General features: G+C 35.3%; 1 protein-coding gene across 8 annotated transcripts in view; it reads left to right on the forward strand.

Moving 5' to 3' along the window:
- The window catches only part of LOC142349505 (epidermal growth factor receptor-like), a 132892-nt gene that overhangs the window by 26624 nt on the left and 85940 nt on the right, over nucleotides 1-20328 (forward strand). For all 8 annotated transcript variants that reach the window (XM_075401101.1, XM_075401106.1, XM_075401107.1 and 5 more), the window contains exons 3-5: nucleotides 4930-5329; nucleotides 10905-10951; nucleotides 16741-16902. In XM_075401101.1, coding sequence (XP_075257216.1) covers nucleotides 4930-5329; nucleotides 10905-10951; nucleotides 16741-16902 — 609 coding nt within the window. The remainder of the gene's footprint in view (nucleotides 1-4929; nucleotides 5330-10904; nucleotides 10952-16740; nucleotides 16903-20328) is intronic.

Consider the following 20328-nt stretch of genomic DNA (forward strand, 5'->3'; position numbering starts at 1 on the left):
TGCAAGAAAACTTTTTTAACTTACGCGAAGTAAGTGTTTCGATTGCCGTTTTTTATAATTCGCTTTTTTGTCTTTTCTCTGGTAATCTTAAATTTCCACCATATTATTGCGATGAGCAGTTAAAATAGAGCATGTAACGGTAACATGGATCAAAATCCCACGATTGTGTGCGAAAAAAGATTCTAGGAATTTGAAAATTAAGTTCTAGTAAAAGAGTTTTTAGCCGATTTTGTGTTTCATGTATCTTCTACCTGTTAAAATATTTTTTCAGCGGTGAGTTGCACAATGCAAAATTCTGTTTTATAATCTGAAGCAAAATGTGGACGAGGGTATAAACCAAAGCCTTCATGTAGAACATGGTGTTAAAAACTTGGGGAAGTGTTATGTAGAGATTGAGGTTCTTGTTCTTAAATTTTTGCGTACTTTATACTCAAGTTGTTTATTAGTTTTAAAATTGCAAATAATTGCTTTCCTCATCGAGGTCCTACCCTACATCTAACGAGGCAGTGTTTTTTTATAATCGAAAAGTTTTCTATTAGATGTTCTTTTCACTTCTTTATCACCTTTTGCCTGATAATCGTGAGTTGTTCATGTGAGAACAAAAAACTATCAGTTTAGGAATTATCGTGAAGAAAACAGTTGTTTTAGTATGGTTCAGATTTTGCACTCGTTGACAAAGCAAATGGTCTAATCTGAATTGTTCTTGAAAAAATCCTATATTGCAAGAAAACTTTTTTAACTTACGCGAAGTAAGTGTTTCGATTGCCGTTTTTTATAATTCGCTTTTTTGTCTTTTCTCTGGTAATCCTAAATTTCCACCATATTATTGCGATGAACAGTGAAAATGGAGCATGTAACGGTAACATGGATCAAAATCCCACGATTGTGTGCGAAAAAAAGAATCTAGGAATTTGAAAATTAAGTTCTAGTAAAAGAGTTTTTAGCCGATTTTGTGTTTCATGTATCTTCTACCTGTTAAAATAGTTTTTCAGCGGTGAGTTGCACAATGCAAAATTCTGTTTTATAATCTGAAGCAAAATGTGGACGAGGGTATAAACCAATGCCTTCATGTAGAACATGGTGGCAAAAACTTGGGGAAGTGTTATGTAGAGATTGAGGTTCTTGTTCTTAAATTTTTGCGTACTTTATACTCAAGTTGTTTATTAGTTTTAAAATTGCAAATAATTGCTTTCCTCATCGAGGTCCTACCCTACATCTAACGAGGCAGTGTTTTTCTAATCGAAAAGTTTTCTATTAGATGTTCTTTTCACTTCTTTATCACCTTTTGCCTGATAATCGTGAGTTGTTCATGTGAGAACAAAAAACTATCAGTTTAGGAATTATCGTGAAGAAAACAGTTGTTTTAGTATGGTTCAGATTTTGCACTCGTTGACAAAGCAAATGGTCTAATCTGAATTGTTCTTGAGAAAATCCTATATTGCAAGAAAACTTTTTTAACTTACGCGAAGTAAGTGTTTCGATTGCCGTTTTTTATAATTCGCTTTTTTGTCTTTTCTCTGGTAATCATAAATTTCCACCATATTATTGCGATGAACAGTGAAAATGGAGCATGTAACGGTAACATGGGTCAAAATCCCACGCTTGTGTGCGAAAATGAATCTAGCAATTTGAAAATTCAGGTCTAGTAAAAAAAAGTTTTAGCTGATTTTGTCTTCCATGCATCTTCTACTTGTTAAAATCCTTTTTCAGCGGTGAGTTGCGCAATGCAAACATCTGTTTTTTATCTTCTGAAGCAAAATGTGGACTAGGGTATAAACCAATGCCTTCATGTAGAGCATGGTGGCAAAAACTTGGGGAAGTGATATGTAAAATAGAGATTGAGGTTTTTGTTTTTTAATTTTTTTGCATATTTTTTTACTCAAGTTGTATGCTAGTTTTTAAAATGAAAATACGTCCCTTATGCGTCAGCTTTTTGTTAGTTTTAAACTTGCAAATAATTCCTTCCCTCATCCAGGCTCTCGTCGAGACCCTCATCGAGGCCCTACCCTACATCTAACGAGGCATTGTTTTTCTAATCGAAAAGTTTTCTATTAGATGTTCTTTTCACTTCTTTATCACCTTTTGCCTGATGATCGTGAGTTGTTCATGTGAGAACAAAAAACTTTTTTTTTAGAAATTATCGTGAAGAAAACAGCTGTTTTAGTATGGTTCAGATTTTGCACTCATGAACAAAGCAAATGGTCTAATTCGAATTTTTCTTGAGAGAATTTTTTTTTGCAAGAAAACTTTTTTAACTTACGCGAAGTAAATGTTTCGATTGCCATTTTTTATAATTCCCTTTTTTGTCTTTTCGCTGGTAATCCTGAATTTCCACCATATTATTGCGATGAACAGTGAAATTGAAGCATGAAACGTTAACATGGATCAAAATCCCACGATTGTGTGCGAAAAATGAATCTAGCAATTTGAAAATTAAAAATTTATTAAAAGTTTTTTTTAGCTGATTTTGTCTTCCATGCATCTTCTATTTGATGAAATCCTTTTTCACCGGTGAGTTGCACAATGCAAACTTCTGTTATATCTTCTGAAGCAAAATGTGGACAAGTGTATAAACCAATGCCTTCATGTAGAGCATGGTGGCAAAAACTTGGGGAAGTGATATGTAAAATAGAGATTAAGGTTCTTGTTTTTAATTTTTTGCACACTTTATACTCAAGTTGTTTATTAGTTTTAAAAATGAAAATACTTACTTTATGCTTCAGCTTTTTGTTGGTTTTAAAATTGCAAATAATTGCTTCCCTCATCGAGACCCTCATCGAGGCCCTACCATACATCTAACGAGGCAGTGTCTTTCTAATCGAAAGGTTTTCTATTAGATGTTCTTTTCACTTTTTTATCAACTTTTGCCTCTTGCCTGATAATCGCGAGTTGTTCATGTGAGAACAAAAAACTATCAGTTCAGGAATTATCGTGAAGAACACAGTTGTTTTAGAATGGTTTTAAACCCCCCTCCACTTCCTGCTCCCTTTAAACCCCCTCCACTTCCTGCTCCCATCCGTTCCTGCACCCCCACACCAACTGTAGCACCTCGCCCTCAATCCACGCTCACACCTTTCCTGTTCTTATCTTTATTCGTTTATCATAAGGAGCAAAAATAAAGAGTTGAGTTTTTCCTTGGTAGTTCATCCAACTTTGAACTAAGAAGAGTCAACGTTATAACTCCATTTTTCATCCTTCAATATTAAGAGTTGGATATCTATGAGGAACATCTCGAAATTGTAGACAGCTTTCAAACGCAATTTTTTGTTACTAATTTAACCTTATGCAGCCTCATCTTTGGAGTCTGATTGTTTTTTAAACTGCTCCCGAACGAAGTTTGAGGTAATTATTGTAAACGCGCGTCTTTTTTGCTTGAATTTTCTTGCGCTGTTGATCTAGAACATTTTTCCCTCTCTCAAGTGGTGGCTTTTTCACGCTTTACTTCGGAGTTTTTGTGTAATCTCAATTGATTTTATTTCGAAGAGTTTGTTTTAACATACTCTATAGCGTTGAAGTTGCAAAGACGTTATAGCTTAGTTGTTAGGAGGGCAGAATGTTATCGCGGAGGTTGCAGGTTCGAAGACCTGTGTGGTTGGTTTTTTGGCATCCATAAAAACTTCTAATCAACACCACCTCTAAATTAAATTGCCCCGACTGTCGTTCGAGAGCAATTCGTTCGACGTTAGCCGGTTTATATTTTAAATATTTTTTGAAAGAAAATTTTTGACTGTCACTTTCCTGTAAATTACTGTAAACGCGCGTCTTTTTTACGAATAATTTTTGCTTGATGTTTTTTGCGCTGTTGGCCTAGAACATTTCTCTCTCTCTCTCTCAAGTGGCTTTTTTGCGCTTTACTTCTGAATTTTTGTTTGATCTGAATTGCTTTTATTTCAAAGAAAGTTTTTTTTGTCAAACTTCTAATCAACAACACCTGTAAATTTAATTGCCCCGCCTGTCGTCCGAGAGAATTTCGCTCGACGTTAGCCGGTTTTTGTTTTAAATATCTAAAGCGAATTTTTGTGGGCTTTTTGTTTACAGGGTCACTTCTTTGTTAATGGGGGTGTTTCTGTAAAAATGAAGTCTGAGCAGCATGTATTAAGAAATTTTGACCACATAAGAAGCTTTTCAAGATTCCCAACACATGATTGTGCTGTTTTGCATGAAGTTCAATCAATTAATTTACCATGTCTGAAAAGAATCCGATTTTATGCAAAGGTCTTCTAAGAATGGAGTCAGACTTTGTTTTGTTTTGTTTTGATAATTTGGTAGGAAAAAATTGGTTCTTCGAGGGTTTAAAAATAGACACACAGACTATCGAAGGTTTTAAGAGCATTGTTTGATAGTGTTGAGCGTTTTCGCGCTATGAAAAAAATGTTTTGAGTAATTTAATCAGATTCGTGCGTGATCTAAGTTGTTCTAAATCAGATTTCAAGTCGCTAACTTTACTCGCGGCTGTTTACTACCAAAGTGAAATCAAAATTGCGACAAATTTGTTTTCATTTTTCATTTTAAATCTAATTCTTGGTCTAGATTAATCTCTACTAACCATAATTTTGAACCTTAGTAACTTATTAACTCATCCCCGGCTAAATTACTTTGAAATTGACCCCTCTGGGACCTGTCGTTTGAAAGAGTCGGTTTTGTTTTGACGGATATGATGGTTATTGTGTTTTTTCGAGGAATCCTTCGAGTTGTTTCCGGTATTTTTCTGATTATTTTGATGTCAGTTATATTGTTGCTCAGAGTCGGATATTGTTCCTAATATTTTTGAATTGGTTGCGCACTCTCGTTTTCGATTCTTATTGTCTGACTCATACAGTTTATACCTTCTGAGGTTGAAAAAGTACATCTATGCAATAAAAATTCTGCAAAAAAATCAGTGAATTGGTGTAATATGGAGATGTTAATTTAACTCATCTTGCTGTTTAGAATGTACTGGAACAAACAATAAATTCTCCAACTTGGAAGCGGATTTATCTGGTAGTGATGGCACTCATTATATGCGACTTCGCCATCTCTACACGAAAAACGTCACGGAGTCTTCCAGTAGTCGAAGAACAAAAGTGAGAAAGTGCACACACATCAACGGCAATTTAGAGATCACGAATATTCATGAGGGAACTGATCGTGCTCTAGATGGTCTTGTTTACTCTTTCGACTTTCTGGAAGAAGTGCGGGAGATATCGGGCTATTTGATGATATATAATGTGGAATTGACGAGGTTACAGTTGCCTAATTTGGTCATAATTAGGGGGAACTCGCTTCTGACGAGAAATACTGCGGATACGAAGCAATGTGGACTCTATGTGCATAGCATGACTGAAGAGACGTTCGCATTTCGAAGCCTGTACCTTTTTGAAAATCGTTTAATACGTGAAACTTTTGATACGTGTAACTAAAACTTTTGCTTTAAGCAAAATTTCTAAGTCCACAATTGATCTATTTACAGGGATTGAGCTGCGAAGCGATACTGAGGCTATTATCGGTCTTTTCTTGGTTTTTCACAATGCATAGAAATTGGGGGGGGGGGGGCTGTCTTTTTACGACCCAAAGAGAAGCATTGGAGTGCTCAGCCGGCTATTGTTGCGTGCCTTTTTAACTGCTCTCACACGAAGTTCACCTTATATTAGTTATTTTTGTGCAATTTTTCGTACTGCCGACTTTTCGTCTGATTCGTTTCGTACTTTAAAAACGGGATAAACAGGTAAAGCCCGGAGGGCAGTTAATTTCTCTCAGAGTCTTATGGCACCTAGACTAAAAATGTGATTCAACGAAGTTGTTTAGAAGATAAATTTATGGTGTGAAGGGTGGTTCATTCGAGTTTGACTCATTGAAGCTCATTTTGAGATGCCCTTTATTCATCTTGTTTTTTTTGTATAGGGTCAAGCGCTAATTGGTATTACAAGCAACCCTTTTCTTCTATCATCCATTTCAATTAAAATAACCCTATCAATTGATATTTTCTTTGACTTCATGTTGAGGTCATGAGAAGAAATTGCGACTTTTTCAGCAATCTACGGGTTATGGTCTGTTACTTATATCAAAGTACCGTTTGATTGCCCTCAAAAGACGTTAGTAAACATTTTGTCTTGTTTATTTTATGCTATTTTTCTTTAGAGCAGGAAATGATTTCATTTTTTCCTGCGCTTGAGATGTTTTTTTGTTCGAGATTGAAATTGAATTCATTTAGCATTTAAAGCAGCTCAATTGAAACAGCGGAGGTTCACTATCGAAGTAACAACTTAAGAAGCTCTTGCTATCTGATAATTTTATTGGATACCCGAGGACTTTTATAGCCCCCACTTGCCCTGAATCATGCCAAATTCGAACCCCTTGTGGATGGTTTATTTTTAGCTTCGTTAATTGTATGTTTAATTGCTCTTGAACGCAGTTCATAGCAATTATTGTAAACGTGTGTGTCTTTTTTATGCAAATTTTTTGCTTGACAATTTTGCGCTTTTCTTCTAGAACATTCTTTGACTTCTCAAATGACTTTTTCACGCTTTCGTTCATCATTTTTGAGTGATCTCTAGTGCTCCGAAGTAAAGCTTGTTGCTAATATAAAATTGGTTGCAGCAGATGAAGATACAGCAACTCTTAGCGCAATGGTTAGTAAGGATGGCCATGGATCGGGAGGTCAGTGGTTCGAATCCCGGTGGGTTCGAGGATTTTTGCACCCATAAAGAAAAATTGATTTATACTAAAGACCATGAAGTAAATTGCCTCGCCTGTCGTTCAAGAGCAATTCTTCCGACATTTGTCGGTTTATGTTTTCATTTTCCCCGCCCATAGTAACTATTTCGTCATATACTGAAAAAAGGACCCAATCTGGTTTTATTACTGAATAAACAAAATGGCTATGTTTTAATATTTTATTGAGTCATCGCGCTGTATATTTTCATCGGTCTAGGGAATATTAGAATTTTGTAGACACCGTCTATCAGCTGAGAAAAATATTGGCAGTTTTCTGTTTAATTCTAGTCGTGTTTATGATTCTGAAGTAATTTTTAGATCTCAGTGTTTATAATTACAGTGTACGAGTGGTTGTTGTAATCAATTGTTTAGTGAACCATTAGTAAATTTTTTGATAGCCGCAAAGCGATATTGCCTTCTCTTGGTTTCTTACAATTGACAGAAATTGAATTGTATTGGGATGCTGTCTTTTTTGAGATCAATTTACGCATTTTCATGATTTTTGAAGTCAAAGTGATTTTGGTCATGCCGAAAGAAAATGGAGCGAAAAAGTAAGTGGGGATGAGGCGTGAGATTTTTTGAAGTAGAGCGAGAAAATAGTGTTTGAACAAAATTTGTTTTTCGATATTGGTTTTTTGTTCACATGCCTTATATTGTTATGTTTTTCTGAACGGGTTTTTTTCTTTTCCCAATCCATTTATTTAATGGAATCGGTTTGATGCTATTTTTGGTTAAGGAAATTGATAACATTAATTCCAATTTCCGAATGTTTTTCCATGGTTTTTGTGCTTTTTTGGGAATCGGTTTGAGGCTGTTTTTGTTTAAGAAAATTGATAACATTAATTCCAATTTCCGAATGTTTTTCCCAGGTTTTTGTGCTTCCTGGTTTTTGCAGAATAGTTTTTGTGAAACAGTTCATATATATCTATTTTTTAGACGTTGCTACCAAATTCAGACAATGGCTTATTTGATTGGCCAGTGTAGACACTGAAATATATTTGATTTTTTCTTAATTTTCTGTATTTTTGTTCTTTTCAGAATATTTCAGGTAAATTTGTTTGTTAAGATCTATTCCTTGGATTGTGTTACTTATTGGAGACACTGCGATATTTAATAGATCACTGAAGATGCTGGTCTATTTTCGAGGTTTTCTTTTTGTTTTTCTGGTTTTGGTGTGTTTTTCTGAATAGTTCTTGTAAAATTGTTTCTTTAGATATGTTCTTGGGACTTTCAATTTTTTTGGAAAATTTAGGTGGTTTTTTTTACTCTTTTTTTATGGTTTTTTTCCTCATCAAATGTTTTTGGCGTGTTGGGATTTGTTGGCAGTTACTGAATGGGTTCTTGCCGCATCAGAGTTTTATCGAAAGCAATTTTTTGTCATATGGCTTTGTTGGACATTTTTTCAGTTTTTGTGATCCCAAAGTTTCAAGAATATCTATCAATTTGATTGCTATCGATTTTAAGTTTTCAATGTCTTAGAAATTTCACTGAATTAAATCTATTTTCCCTCTGCTTCTGTCTCATTTTTGTTTATCTGATTGTTTCTCCTGTGGTCTCTACGTTTTCGGATATTTCTAAAAATTGCTCTATTGGTGTTGTTGCTAAGAGGAAACAATTGAATCATTCTTTATCCTTAGGAAGCCTAATTAAATAAAGTTTTCTTTTATGGTTTTTGTTGATGTTTTTTGTTTCTTTTGCCCTCGTTTTTTTATTTTGTTCGCCTTATGCTGTGTTGTTGGCCACTTGACTTTGGAAACGGTATTTTAATGGCTTAGCAGAAAAATTGTTGGAATATCACGCAAGTTATAGAAATTTTGAGTGATTTTAACTAAAATTAATTGATGCATTTTTGCATATTTGCTTTTTTTTTATTTCTTCGGCATTTTTTAATATTTATCGTCCTCTTTTTTGTCTATCATATTGCTGCTCATTGATTAAAGATAAATGGTTGTTGGCCACTTGACTTTGGAAACGGTATTTTAATGGCTTAGCAGAAAAATTGTTGGAATATCACGCAAGTTATAGAAATTTTGAGTGATTTTAACTAAAATTAATTGATGCATTTTTGCATATTTGCTTTTTTTATTTCTTCGGCATTTTTTAATATTTATCGTCCTTTTTTTGTCTATCATATTGCTGCTCATTGATTAAAGATAAATGGTAGCCAACAGAAGGCTATTTCTCTTAGTGTTTTTTGAGAGAGCTAGAAAAATAGGCGTAGAAAGAATTCTCAAAGGAAGTAGAATTTTATTCAATTGTGGCGTTTTCAAGCCAGTTTTTAATTTTTAATTTGATTTTATCAACCCAAATGGATATAAGCACTGATAATAACAAGAAATGTCTTGTATAGGGTTGTCTTTGACCAATTGGAGCTTTTATAGCCAATTTGATCTCGCTTTGTCATTTTCTCTTGTTGGAATTTTTTAGTTTTTGGTTTTTTGATCTGAATGTTTCAATGATATCTTCTCATTTGATCCGCAACAATCATAAGTCGTTTATGCTACAGAAAGCTAATAGAATTAATTCTAGTTGCCCTATGTTTTTGTCTCAATTTCTTATCTTATTCTTTCTCTTGTGTTTTGTGCGTTTGTGAGTATTAAAACTCGATTACCTATTTTGATTTCATTGCTTTATACGTATTGTTACTAGAAGGAAACAATTGAGTGATTTGTTATCCTTAGGATGCCTAATTAAATAAAAAATTTTCTTTCTTGTTTTTAATGGAGTTTTTGTTTCTTTTGCCCTCGTGTTTGTTTTATTGTTTTATGTGCCGTGAGCGGTGTTGTTGGCGACTTGACTTCGCAAACGGTATTTTAATGTCTCGGCAGAAAAGTTGTTGGAACATCACGCACATTGTAGAGAATTTGATTGATTTTAAATTTAGTTTAATAATGTATTTTGTTAAATTTTCGTTTTTTGGGCATTTTTTTTTCTTTTTCGTTCTTATTCTTTTGTCTATCATATTGCTACACATTATAAGATATTGTTTTTTCAGCTGATTTTTTGACCTGCTAAATTCTCTAGGCTGGTTTACACATTTCGTGTTCTGCTCAAAATTGTTTTTATTAGCAGTTGGTTTTCAAAGCAATCTAAAATGAGGAGGCGGTATCAATAACGTAAATAAGCGTAGTAATTTTGTAGGGAGCTCTATTAACAGTTTGAGAGAGATTAAAGTTAGCCTTTTGTGGCAATTTGGAGATTGGGGCCTTGGTCACGTCCTTCGGGCCAGGTGATTTTGTTTGTTGTTTCTACAATGGCTCCTATTTTGGGCATACTTTGGCTTGTTGTGCACTGTTTTTTTTGAAGTTTGCTTACTATTGCTTCAGTTTTTGCCGTCAATTTTTTTGAACGGTTCTTCTAACAATTGTATGGCAAAAAGTAAGTTGGATGATTTGATTGGAATTTCATTCTTAATGGTACTGAAGTTTTTTGGATGGTAGTGATTTTGGATGGTAAAACCTTTGCAGAATTTTTGCTGGCCTTCTGTAAAAAAAAGTTTGCATTTTGTTTTGTTTCTTGAACTCATATTTGTTGGAACTTCTCAAGAAAATTTACATTAGCTCTCTGTTGGACGAATCATAATCGAACTTCTAAAGCTCTGCTTAGTTTTCTGTTAAATTGTAGCGCGTTTCTTCTGGTTGTTTTTTCATTACTTCTGTTGGAGTGAAATTGAAGCAGGAAGTAAAGAGTTTGAAAAATGTGGGTTTATTGCTGTTTAAACTTAAGTTGCCGAGCCAAAAGGGTAGTTTTCTACTGGTCTAGCCTACCTATGGAATTCAGATAATACGTAACGGGGTAACTTACCAGATAGCCAATGCAAAGTTGACGAACTCCATACAAGTTTTATTGTTGAAAGAATTGTTTTGAAATGTGATATTTTCACGTTTGTTCAACTATGGGAATAAAATGTGATGTCGTGACAACTTTCTTTTTCTTGTGAGACTCGGATGGAGTTCGTCAACTTTTCAAGGGGATCAGGCGTAAAAATTTTCTCTGAAATATGGTTGCAAGATGGAGTATGTTTCCGTCAAAAATTGATTGTTTTTGCTTGGTAAAACTAGGGGGTTGTAACTTTTTTTTGACGTTCTGTATATTTTATCATTTCAGCAAACCAATAACTTTATTTTTCGAGCAGCTTGTTTCGTCCTTGTATTTTTGGCTTGTTACTGAAACAACAATGTATATTCAAATGCGAACGTTCTTCATCTTAGCCAAAATGAAAAAGGATTGCAGGAGCTGTCAATGCCCAAATTAAAAGGTAAATTTGTTTATTGTTCAATTATTATCCACTGTACCCCCACGGGACATTATTATTTGAAATAATATGACCCAACTCATTCAATGGTATGAAATTATGTAACGAAACTAATTCCATTATAAGGTTTTACTCTTAAGATTATAGAACCGTTTGTTATTCTAAGATTAAACACGATTTGTCCAACTGCTCGTTGCCCGATGGTGTTAGCGTTTAAAACTAATTTCTCAGAAGCTTTCAGACAAAATATTGTGATACAAGGTAAACAAGCCGACATTAATCTAGTCCGATGCAAAAATATGCCAGCACCAGTTATGTTGTTGCTTCGGTTAGTAATAGATAGCCCACTTTTATGTATAGGTTACGTGAATCTGATTAAGTCACCGACAAACTGCAGTTGTAAACACGAAAGTGAAAGTTTTGAAATGTCAGACCTCTGCAGTGTCTGCACTTGACTGACTTGGACTTAAAACTTGAAGTTTCAAGCAAGGATTCGTGACTCTGATAAGGTCACGGGTCTTTCCCACTATACCCCCTCCACTAAATTATAGCCCATTACCATGATGGAGGGCTATAGGTTAAGGGACCACTGAACTGGGGGGGGGGGTTTGTGGAGGGCTATAATGACCCAAGGTCTCCTCGAAATTTTGGCTTATATCTCGAGCCGCTACGTGGTTCTCAATTAATTCCACATTTTCTCAGTGACTTCATCGGAGTCACGTAACATTTTCCTAGAGATTCTCGTAGCCCTTCAACAAACAAGCCAGATTTTCGAGGCTAGTTTTGCAGACTCACAAACGTTGCTTAAAACACCCCTTATGCAAGTTTTAAAATGCCGGCACTATTGAATGTTTTTCATGGTCTGTATGTAGGGAAATCGGACACTGCAGTAATCTGGCATTTTAAATCTTGCACGTGGTTGTTTCAAGTAATGGTTACGTGACTCTGCTTGAAGTCACTGAGAACTTCTGGTGTTTATCGAGAACCGCGAAGCGGTTCCAGAAAATAAGTAAGAGTTTCGAAGTGACTTCTGCAGAGTCACTTAACCATGCTTAAAACACGAAACGCGCACGTTTTAAAATGACCAAAGTCAACGGGGTCAACTTCTGGCTAAGTGGCAACTTCTGGCGTTTTAATTTCTGGCACTGCAGACTTTCAGCATTTAAAAATGTGCACGTGAGTGTTTTACACTGCTAACGTCATCATTTTCGGGCAGAAATTGGTGTATCATGTATTTTGGTAATCGGCAATTTTTCTTGCCCGTCGGCTTATTGAACGCCAGGTGATTTTGATAAGCTCCTAATGGTGAGCTCATAAGTACGTGTAAGAACGAGAAAATTGAGCAGACACAATATTGCTGCAAACTGTGAAGGTAATGTTTCAAATTAAGAACACCTGCATCAAATAGCTCAAATGTAAACAAAGCTATTGCTCTTAAGTCAGTCTGTTGAAATGTAGACTCAAACATATTCTAATCATGGTATTTTATGGTATGTGCATAATCATTTTTGTCTGTTTTCTGAATTTCAGAAACCAGTTGAATTCAAAAATTTGGAATTGATGCAACGGTGGAGTTTATAGTCAATGATCGACTTGTAATGCAGTTGATGCATATGGGTCTTTTGCCGCTTCAAAGAGTGAAATCAACGCAATTGTTCACTAAAAAGGCATGACTTTTTTGCTAGAAGTAAATAAAATAAAAGTATGGGACCCGCTGCTCTTTTTAATGCAAATTTTTGCGCAATCAATTTGATTTTTTGTCCTCAAAAAGGGGATTAAGCGATGAACCCGAGTGATTAAGTTGTTGTGTCTTACCGCCTATGTAGGGGATAGGTGTACGGTTCGCCGAAACTTTATGGTGTGAAGTGCAGGTTTGGACATGCCCTTCACCACCCCCCTCCTCACCGCCACTTTTACCTAGTGAACGGGCCTGACTAAGTCTGAGGCAGTTACGACCAAAACAATACCCTCCCCTGTCATTGAGAGTTATTCATCTGATGTTCTAGGGTTATGTTTTACCAACGCAGCAATTAATATAAAAACGTAATTACAATGTTTTCGTGTTATAGGATATTATGAGATTAAGTATTGGCTTTAAGTTTCCTGGAGGAGTAGTTTTAACTGTTTAGTTTGATAGTTCTGTGGCACATTCAAATGTCCGTAAAGATTCTCCAAATTTTGTTTGCTTATTGTTATAACGAAACTTCATTAGTCACATGTTGGCTATCAAATTCGTTTGTAGTTTCTACGCTGGAAAGTTCGCAACCAATCTGTCTATTAACGGTTTTTATTTTTTAATAAAGAACATGCCGCAAAAGACAACCGTCAGCAAAAGCGAATTCGGGTAAAGAATGAGTGTGTTCTAGGGATTTTGATACCGTACTAAGTAAGTTGAGCGTATTACATAAACAATGTTCTTCTAAGTTCGTTCTATTCAGCTGAACATCAACACACTATTAATGTCAAATTGTACTCCCACATTTCCCATGTACTCCCATTCTTGAAATAATTATAAATTCGGTTCTGTTTGTATTAATGGTTAGTTTGTTCACCCGTGCGCACTTTTTGTTTCACTCAACATGCTGGTTGAATTTTTTGTTTAGTCTTTTAATTGATCTCGAACGAAGTTTGAAGCAGTTTTTTCAAACGTGTTGGTAATGCAAAAATTTAGTTTGATCGTTTGGACTTTACGCTATTAACTTTTTCGTTTTACGTGATTTAGTTTTCTCTCCCATTCACAAATTTCATCAGCTGAACTCAAGTGGCGGCAGTTCACTACAAAAGTCAAATGAAAACGAATTGGTTAAATTTTTTTGTGGTATATAATCCCATCTAATGACGTCATTTTAAACCTCCTTTTAACCTCCGACTGAACTAGGCTGCAATATATTTGAGCTCCAACTATTCGTTCGAGGGCAATTCTTACGACGTTATTTATCTTTTTTCATATATTTGTATCCTCTGCAAATTGCATCAGTTCCTGTCACATCGATGTTAATTACACGAAAATTAGTACTCTCAAAACTTGTTCTTGTAGGTGTACACCATGTTTGCCGACGTCAAAATGAATTCATTATGATGCCGGGAAACGCTTTTCAATTTTTTTAAAGTCGAAATAACAGATATTATTTGGCATAAGTGGAAAACTAAAAATTTTGTTTATCGCCGACGTTGGTGGTGGTGAATTCGTTCTGCATTTTCTTGTTCTCTGGATGTACTGTTCAGCGAAATTACCGAGGAGGCGCAATCTTTGTGTTAAAGCGTAATCTCATCTAGGCCTCCTAAGTTTAAGATGGCTACAACTAGCAGTGTAATTTTAGCGCATTTGCTCAAACTTAGTCGGTTATGTTTTGTGTAACCATTGATTGGGGTTTTGGATTCTTTCCGTTCTTATGCGAAAGTAGTTTGAAGTATAGAAATGGATTCTATCAAGAAGTTGGTCATTAGTCAACGAGGTTTTTTGCAACTGACTTCATTTCCGCTTTATTGCCACTTAAGTTTGACTGGTTTGTTGCCTCAAAGATGGAGACAAGCGCCATCGATCAATATTTTCCCGTTCTTTTTATGGTCATTGACCCCATTTAATTGTATTTCTTCCTTGCGCAAGTAAAATAATCTTCAAATGTCTCCAAATTAGTTTCCGTAACCTAATTATGACTTAGCTGTTTATAGCGAATAATTATTAGTTTAGATTTTTTTTTCAGTTTTTCCGTCGGGCGGATTTCCTTTTTCGTCTTTCAAAGCAAAATAAATTGGCATGATTAAATTGAATTGAAGTTGTTTTAGAGCTTGAGCAAGCTCTTATGTGTACGGTTCGGCGAAACCTATGGGATATTTTCATAAAATATGAGGACAACATGAAGTATCTATTGTAATCTTGAACGAGGAAATCAACCAGCACCTTCAGTGAAACGAAAAAAGCGGAGAGACGGACAAACTGGCCATTAACACAACCAAAACCGAATTTATTTTTAATCAATAATTTTGATGTTTTTTAATATGGCGGCAATAATTTCAAACCTCAGACCTCTTGTCCTCAGACCTATTTGATCTTATTGTCTTGGACCCCACTCGTTTGTCGGCCTCTTGATAGCCTCTCTAAGATAAGCTAGCTGCAAAAACGACAGCCCAGTGCTCTACGTGTGAGAGCAGATAGTAAGTTGTAGCTTATAACATGTTCTCGCTTACTCATATTTTTGGTAAAATGTTTTTTTTTGTTCTCGTGGTTTTCCAATTACTAGCTCTCAAACTGTTTTGTAGTAATTGTTTCAGTCTCAGTGGTATGTTCAGTGTTCTAGTTTTCAATTATCAAGTGTTTTTTCCTCACTTTTTATAGCTGCGAAGCTGTAAGCTGAGCGGAGCTATATTGCTGTGCTCTTGGTTTTGTTCGGTCGTCTGACGCTCTTGTTCGTTTTACATTTGTTCACACAGCAAAGTTGAAAAGTCAAATTTTCTGAAAGACTTCTTCCTCTCACTAACGGCATTTGTGCGCGTGAGGTCATTTCTCACTCGCTCTAGCAAAAGTTTTTAGGTTTTTTGCGTGATTAGATTGTGATCATACGTGACTTACCTCACTCAATAAAATGACTTTTGCACTTTAAAAACTTAAGTTTAATTTGAATTTGTTTAAGGTCAAAGGAACTCATATGTGCAGTAAAGGTCCCTTATTTTAGACTGGTTTATTCATGTGCGGTTATTTCACTGATCTATTTGTCGTGTTTGTTGGTTTTTCAGCTCATTTCTAAGCACATAACTATTTTTGAGCTTTTTGTCATTACAAGTTCTTGAGTTAGAATTCAGTTTGTGATCATTTATTTTTCGGATCATAAATGATCTGTCTACAACGAGAGTTGATTAAAAACATAATACAACACGGTTGTCGTCGACCTCCCAAAGTTTTTCAACTACTCGGCTTTGCCTAGGAGTGCGATAACTTCTCGATGGCAATAACAACCGTTCGGCAATATTAATCACTCATAGCTATTTTCTGTGTCTAGAAAAGTTTAAGCGTAGTCGAAAGTGACATTGACAAACGTGTCAAATGCCATGTCCTTCTCTAGATGACTTGTAACACGTTTATTAATGTTACTTCTGGCTAATCTTAAACTTCTAGGCCCAGAGAGTAGCTATGGAATGATATTTCTAAACAATTGTTATTGCCACCGAGAAGCTATTGAATTCCTAGGCATATCCGAGGAGTTGAAAACCTTCGGGAGGTTGATGAAAACCGTGTGATAATGTTTGTGATCAACTCTCGTTGCGATTACAAGTTCATAACTCTAGTTGCATAACTTTGTCACTTGCTGACGTGATCAGACTACGAGTTTATCACTCTTTTATCGCCATTGTTTATACAGTAACCGTGGTGAGAAATTCGTAGTCTAATGACAAAACAGATTTCGCAGTGTTAACTGGGCGTTAACGTGTTATTCCACCCGTATGATATGCAGCTGTTGTTATCGTAGCGAGAGTCGAGGTTAATATTATCAGGCATCTCAATTTTTCTTTCAAATGTGCGTTTTTTTTCTGAGGAACGAGCATTTCGTCTATATTCAACTACCCCCAAGTAAATTTACCGAGAAAAAACTATCGTCAGTTCAGAAAACGCTGCAATTTGTCAATCAATGGCGATGTTTTCAAAAATTGAATCTGCTTTCCCCGAATTATCTTCAAATATTGATTTGCATCCAAGGAGAGCTTAAAAACAACTGTAAATAGATGAGTTGCAACCTTGTTCCGAACGCGAGCTATGTTGTCAAATTATATGGTAAATATACTCTATTGCATTGCAGAGATATCGAAAGGGAGTGTCTATATCGCCCGGAACCCAGAGCTGTGCTACATCAACTTGGTCAACTTTTCTGACATCTTGCAGAAAGAAGACAACTCGGATCCCTTGTATTCCATCGACATCGTAGACAGCGGAAATTCTGACAGGTGTAACAAGCTTAGAGGTCAGTAATTATAAATTGGCTACTCAGATAATGGCGTCTTACCCTGGTGGTACATGACAGTGCTTAATTTTTAGCATATGCTTAATTTTTAGCATAGCAGGGAAAGAAAACCTTTCCGGCTGCTGCAATGAGTTTTGGGTACGATTTGAAATAAATAAAAAAGAAAGTTCCAGGCAGTGTATTATTACAGGTATTACGTTAGATGAGTAATTGTTACAATAATACAAAATTAAATATTTCAAAAGAGATAACGCACCTTTCCAATCATTAAGTATAGAGAGAAATTACACTTACTTTATTTACCAATGCGAACAAATCCAAAATTTATTGTATAATTAATAGCCGCCCTCATCTTCTCAGCCGGCTATTATAGCGCTCCTATTTTTTTACTTCGTCGAACTTTTTTCGCTTTAACATTTTGCCGCTTTTTAATAGCCGTCCTCATCTTCTCAGCCGGCTATTATAGCGCTCCTATTTTTTACAATTCAAAGAATTTGAATTGTATTGGGGCGATGTCTTTTTTTTAAGATCTGTTCACACATTTTCATGATTTTTGAAGTCAAATTGGAGTGGTGATTTTGGTCACGCCGAAACAGGAAATGGCGCAAAAAAGCGAGAGGTTTTGCGGCGTGAATTTTTTTCGCTCTAATTTTAAAGTAGAGTGAGAAAATGGTGTTTGAACAAAAATTCGGTTTCTCGGTAGTGGTTTTTTGTTCACATGCGGCAATTTCACTTTGATTTTTACTGTTTTTTCGATTTTTTGGATCGGATTTTTTTCTAAATGGTTTTGACCTAGTTTTTTGTTAGTATCAAAATTACATATCTCACTAGTGGTTTTTGTTCTCCCTAGCAGCAATTTGACATTGATTTTCTGTTTTTTTTTTGTTTTGTCATCTGATTTTTTTTAGAAATGGTTTTCCCAATTCACTCATTGTCCGTTCCAGGTCTAGTTGTTTGTTATGTCAATGAAAATTCTTGGAATTGTACGTCAGGACTTGTCCTGCTATGTTTTTTAATTCGTCGAATAAAAAAATGTTTCGCTTTACCTCATTTTGCCGCTTTTTCAACATTTTGCGTGATATCTTTTTGACTTCTCTAGGCTATTTTCTCTCTTCTCTAATTCTGTTAAAAGTGATTTTGAACATCAGTTGCTCAGCAAAGCAATTCAAAATGAACAGAGTCAGTATAAAAATTGAAGTCAGAATGGAAACGGGATAAACCAATAAAGCCTAATTTTAGATGCCCGCTATTTGAACGTCGTTCCTATAAGTCTTAGTTAACATCTCTAATGCTTATTGGCATTGAGAGTAGCCCCTGTAGCCTCTCTCTAAGAAACAGAAGTATGTTCAACTACGAAATGCCATCAAAATAATTCGGACTTAAAAAATGTTTTTGTACAAAAATCATTTTTTTCCATATCTTCTATTCTTTCAATCCCAATCATGCTTATTGGAATCAACGGTGGCTATTTTCCGGCAATCTGCCGGGTATGTTTATTGTTTTAAGGAAATCACGGAAATTTGAAGTCACGCCATGAAACTTTACCAAAACTATGATTTTTATAGTTTGCAACAAACTGTTTAAAGAAAAAATCTCTTAGATTTCTTTTAAATGTAGCGTAATTACATGGGCAGAATAAAAGATTTATAGGTAAACTGTTCAAAACTTCAATACCTCTTCGGATTACACTAGAGGTCAGTAATTATCAGTCAACAAAAATTTTTGCAGGAATTTTATACACGTTTGCTATGCTCCAAATTAATAACTCGTCACATCAAAATTCTTTATGCAAGCTAAAATACCCGGTCAAAATGCCAACTTCTGGAAGTGCACATGCGGTAGATCAATTTTTCGAGTACAAATGAGAAAAAACATGCCGTGTTCTGTTCTCACAAATTTTATTTTGGGACTCGCCCTGCTAGCTTTTACCTCAGACCCGAATGTCCCGTTTTTTCACGTAATTGAGATAGAAAGTTCGCCTAGGGAATTAAGCGTGCCTTTCCTTTTACCCTGTAATAACCAGATCTGATTTGAAGCTTGTTTGAAGCCTTCAAGATAACCATAAATTGTTTCCGCGTATTTTATCGCGAGATGAACCTACGTACAATTTTTCCATTGAATTTCCCTGTGCTCCTAGGAAGGAAGAGAATAATGGAAAATATGCCTTACTCTATTCACATGCTTCTACTGCTCTGTTGCTAACTCTAAATTGTTTGTTTGGAGTGAAGATGGGAAAAATCTTTTCATGCTGATATGAGAAAATATTTCACCTTGAGTTATTTCTATTCATGTGTGCTAGTCACGGAATCAGGTTTTCCTCATTTATTCCATACATGTGGGAAATGAATGCTGTGATGGAAATTGTCTGGTTTACTGTTTATATTTGATCTAAGGTGAAAACAAATACGTCATTTCCAACTATATAATATGTAGACCTGTATAAGACGAACGCGAGGAAGTAATAGTATTATAACTGATGTACTTGAAATGTTCCGTTTAGATGTTGAATATTTAGAATGGGAAATATTTTTTGACAAAAATATATTTTTTGCATGTTTATGAGGTAGATTGATACAATTTGTGTTATATGATGACCGGTTTCCGTTTAATAACTAAGTCCATAATAAGTAATGAGTACACTTTTCAGAGTCTAATTAAAAATAGCAAAAATTGAACCGAATGGTGGCAAAAGCATTGCTCTCTAATGAAATTTGTAGCAACTATAATAGTCCTGGCCTTTTTATGACTTTTCGTCTGACTTTTTATCCTGACTTTTGATCATCTTTTTTATCCTGACTTGAACGTCTGATCATTTGTTTTCGTCCTCAAAAACTATAAACAGATAACTCCCGGAGGTCTGTTAGAACCTTACGCCTTATTAGTCTCAAAGTATGTTATTCACATTAAGTGTTCAGGAGCCATAAATTTAAGTTCTCGGGGTGAAGTATATTCTAGGTAGTTCTGTATATTTTCGCGTGATTAATAATAATCGCTAGAATTAATCAAATGGCTATTTTATAAAATCAAATTTCATTTGTAATTCACATGATTTTATTTTTAATAGCCGCTAAGCGATAGCGGCTATTATTGGGGACATCACGGTTTTTTTTTTACAATTCAAAGAATTTGAATTGTATTGGGGCGCTGTGTTTTTTTAAGATGTGTTCACAAAACGGGTTGTTCACAAAAACGGGATGTGCGATCTTTCAAAACGGGATAAACAGGTAAAGCCCAGCGGGCATTAATTTTGATTAGATGCCCAAAGTGGACGTTAGTAGTCCTTCAAGTGCTTAGATTGGTGCAGCTGCTGGGATGGCCTCAATTTAAGGTTAAAAGGTCATTTTTAGGAGTTTTTGGGCTCAAAATGGTGCAATTTTTCATGTTTCTTGTGGTTTTTGATTAGTATTAGGTTGAAGTTTAAGTCGA

Source organism: Convolutriloba macropyga, chromosome 11, assembly GCF_964194025.1.
Source record: "Convolutriloba macropyga chromosome 11, txConMacr16.3, whole genome shotgun sequence".
Lineage (NCBI taxonomy): Eukaryota > Metazoa > Xenacoelomorpha > Acoela > Convolutidae > Convolutriloba > Convolutriloba macropyga.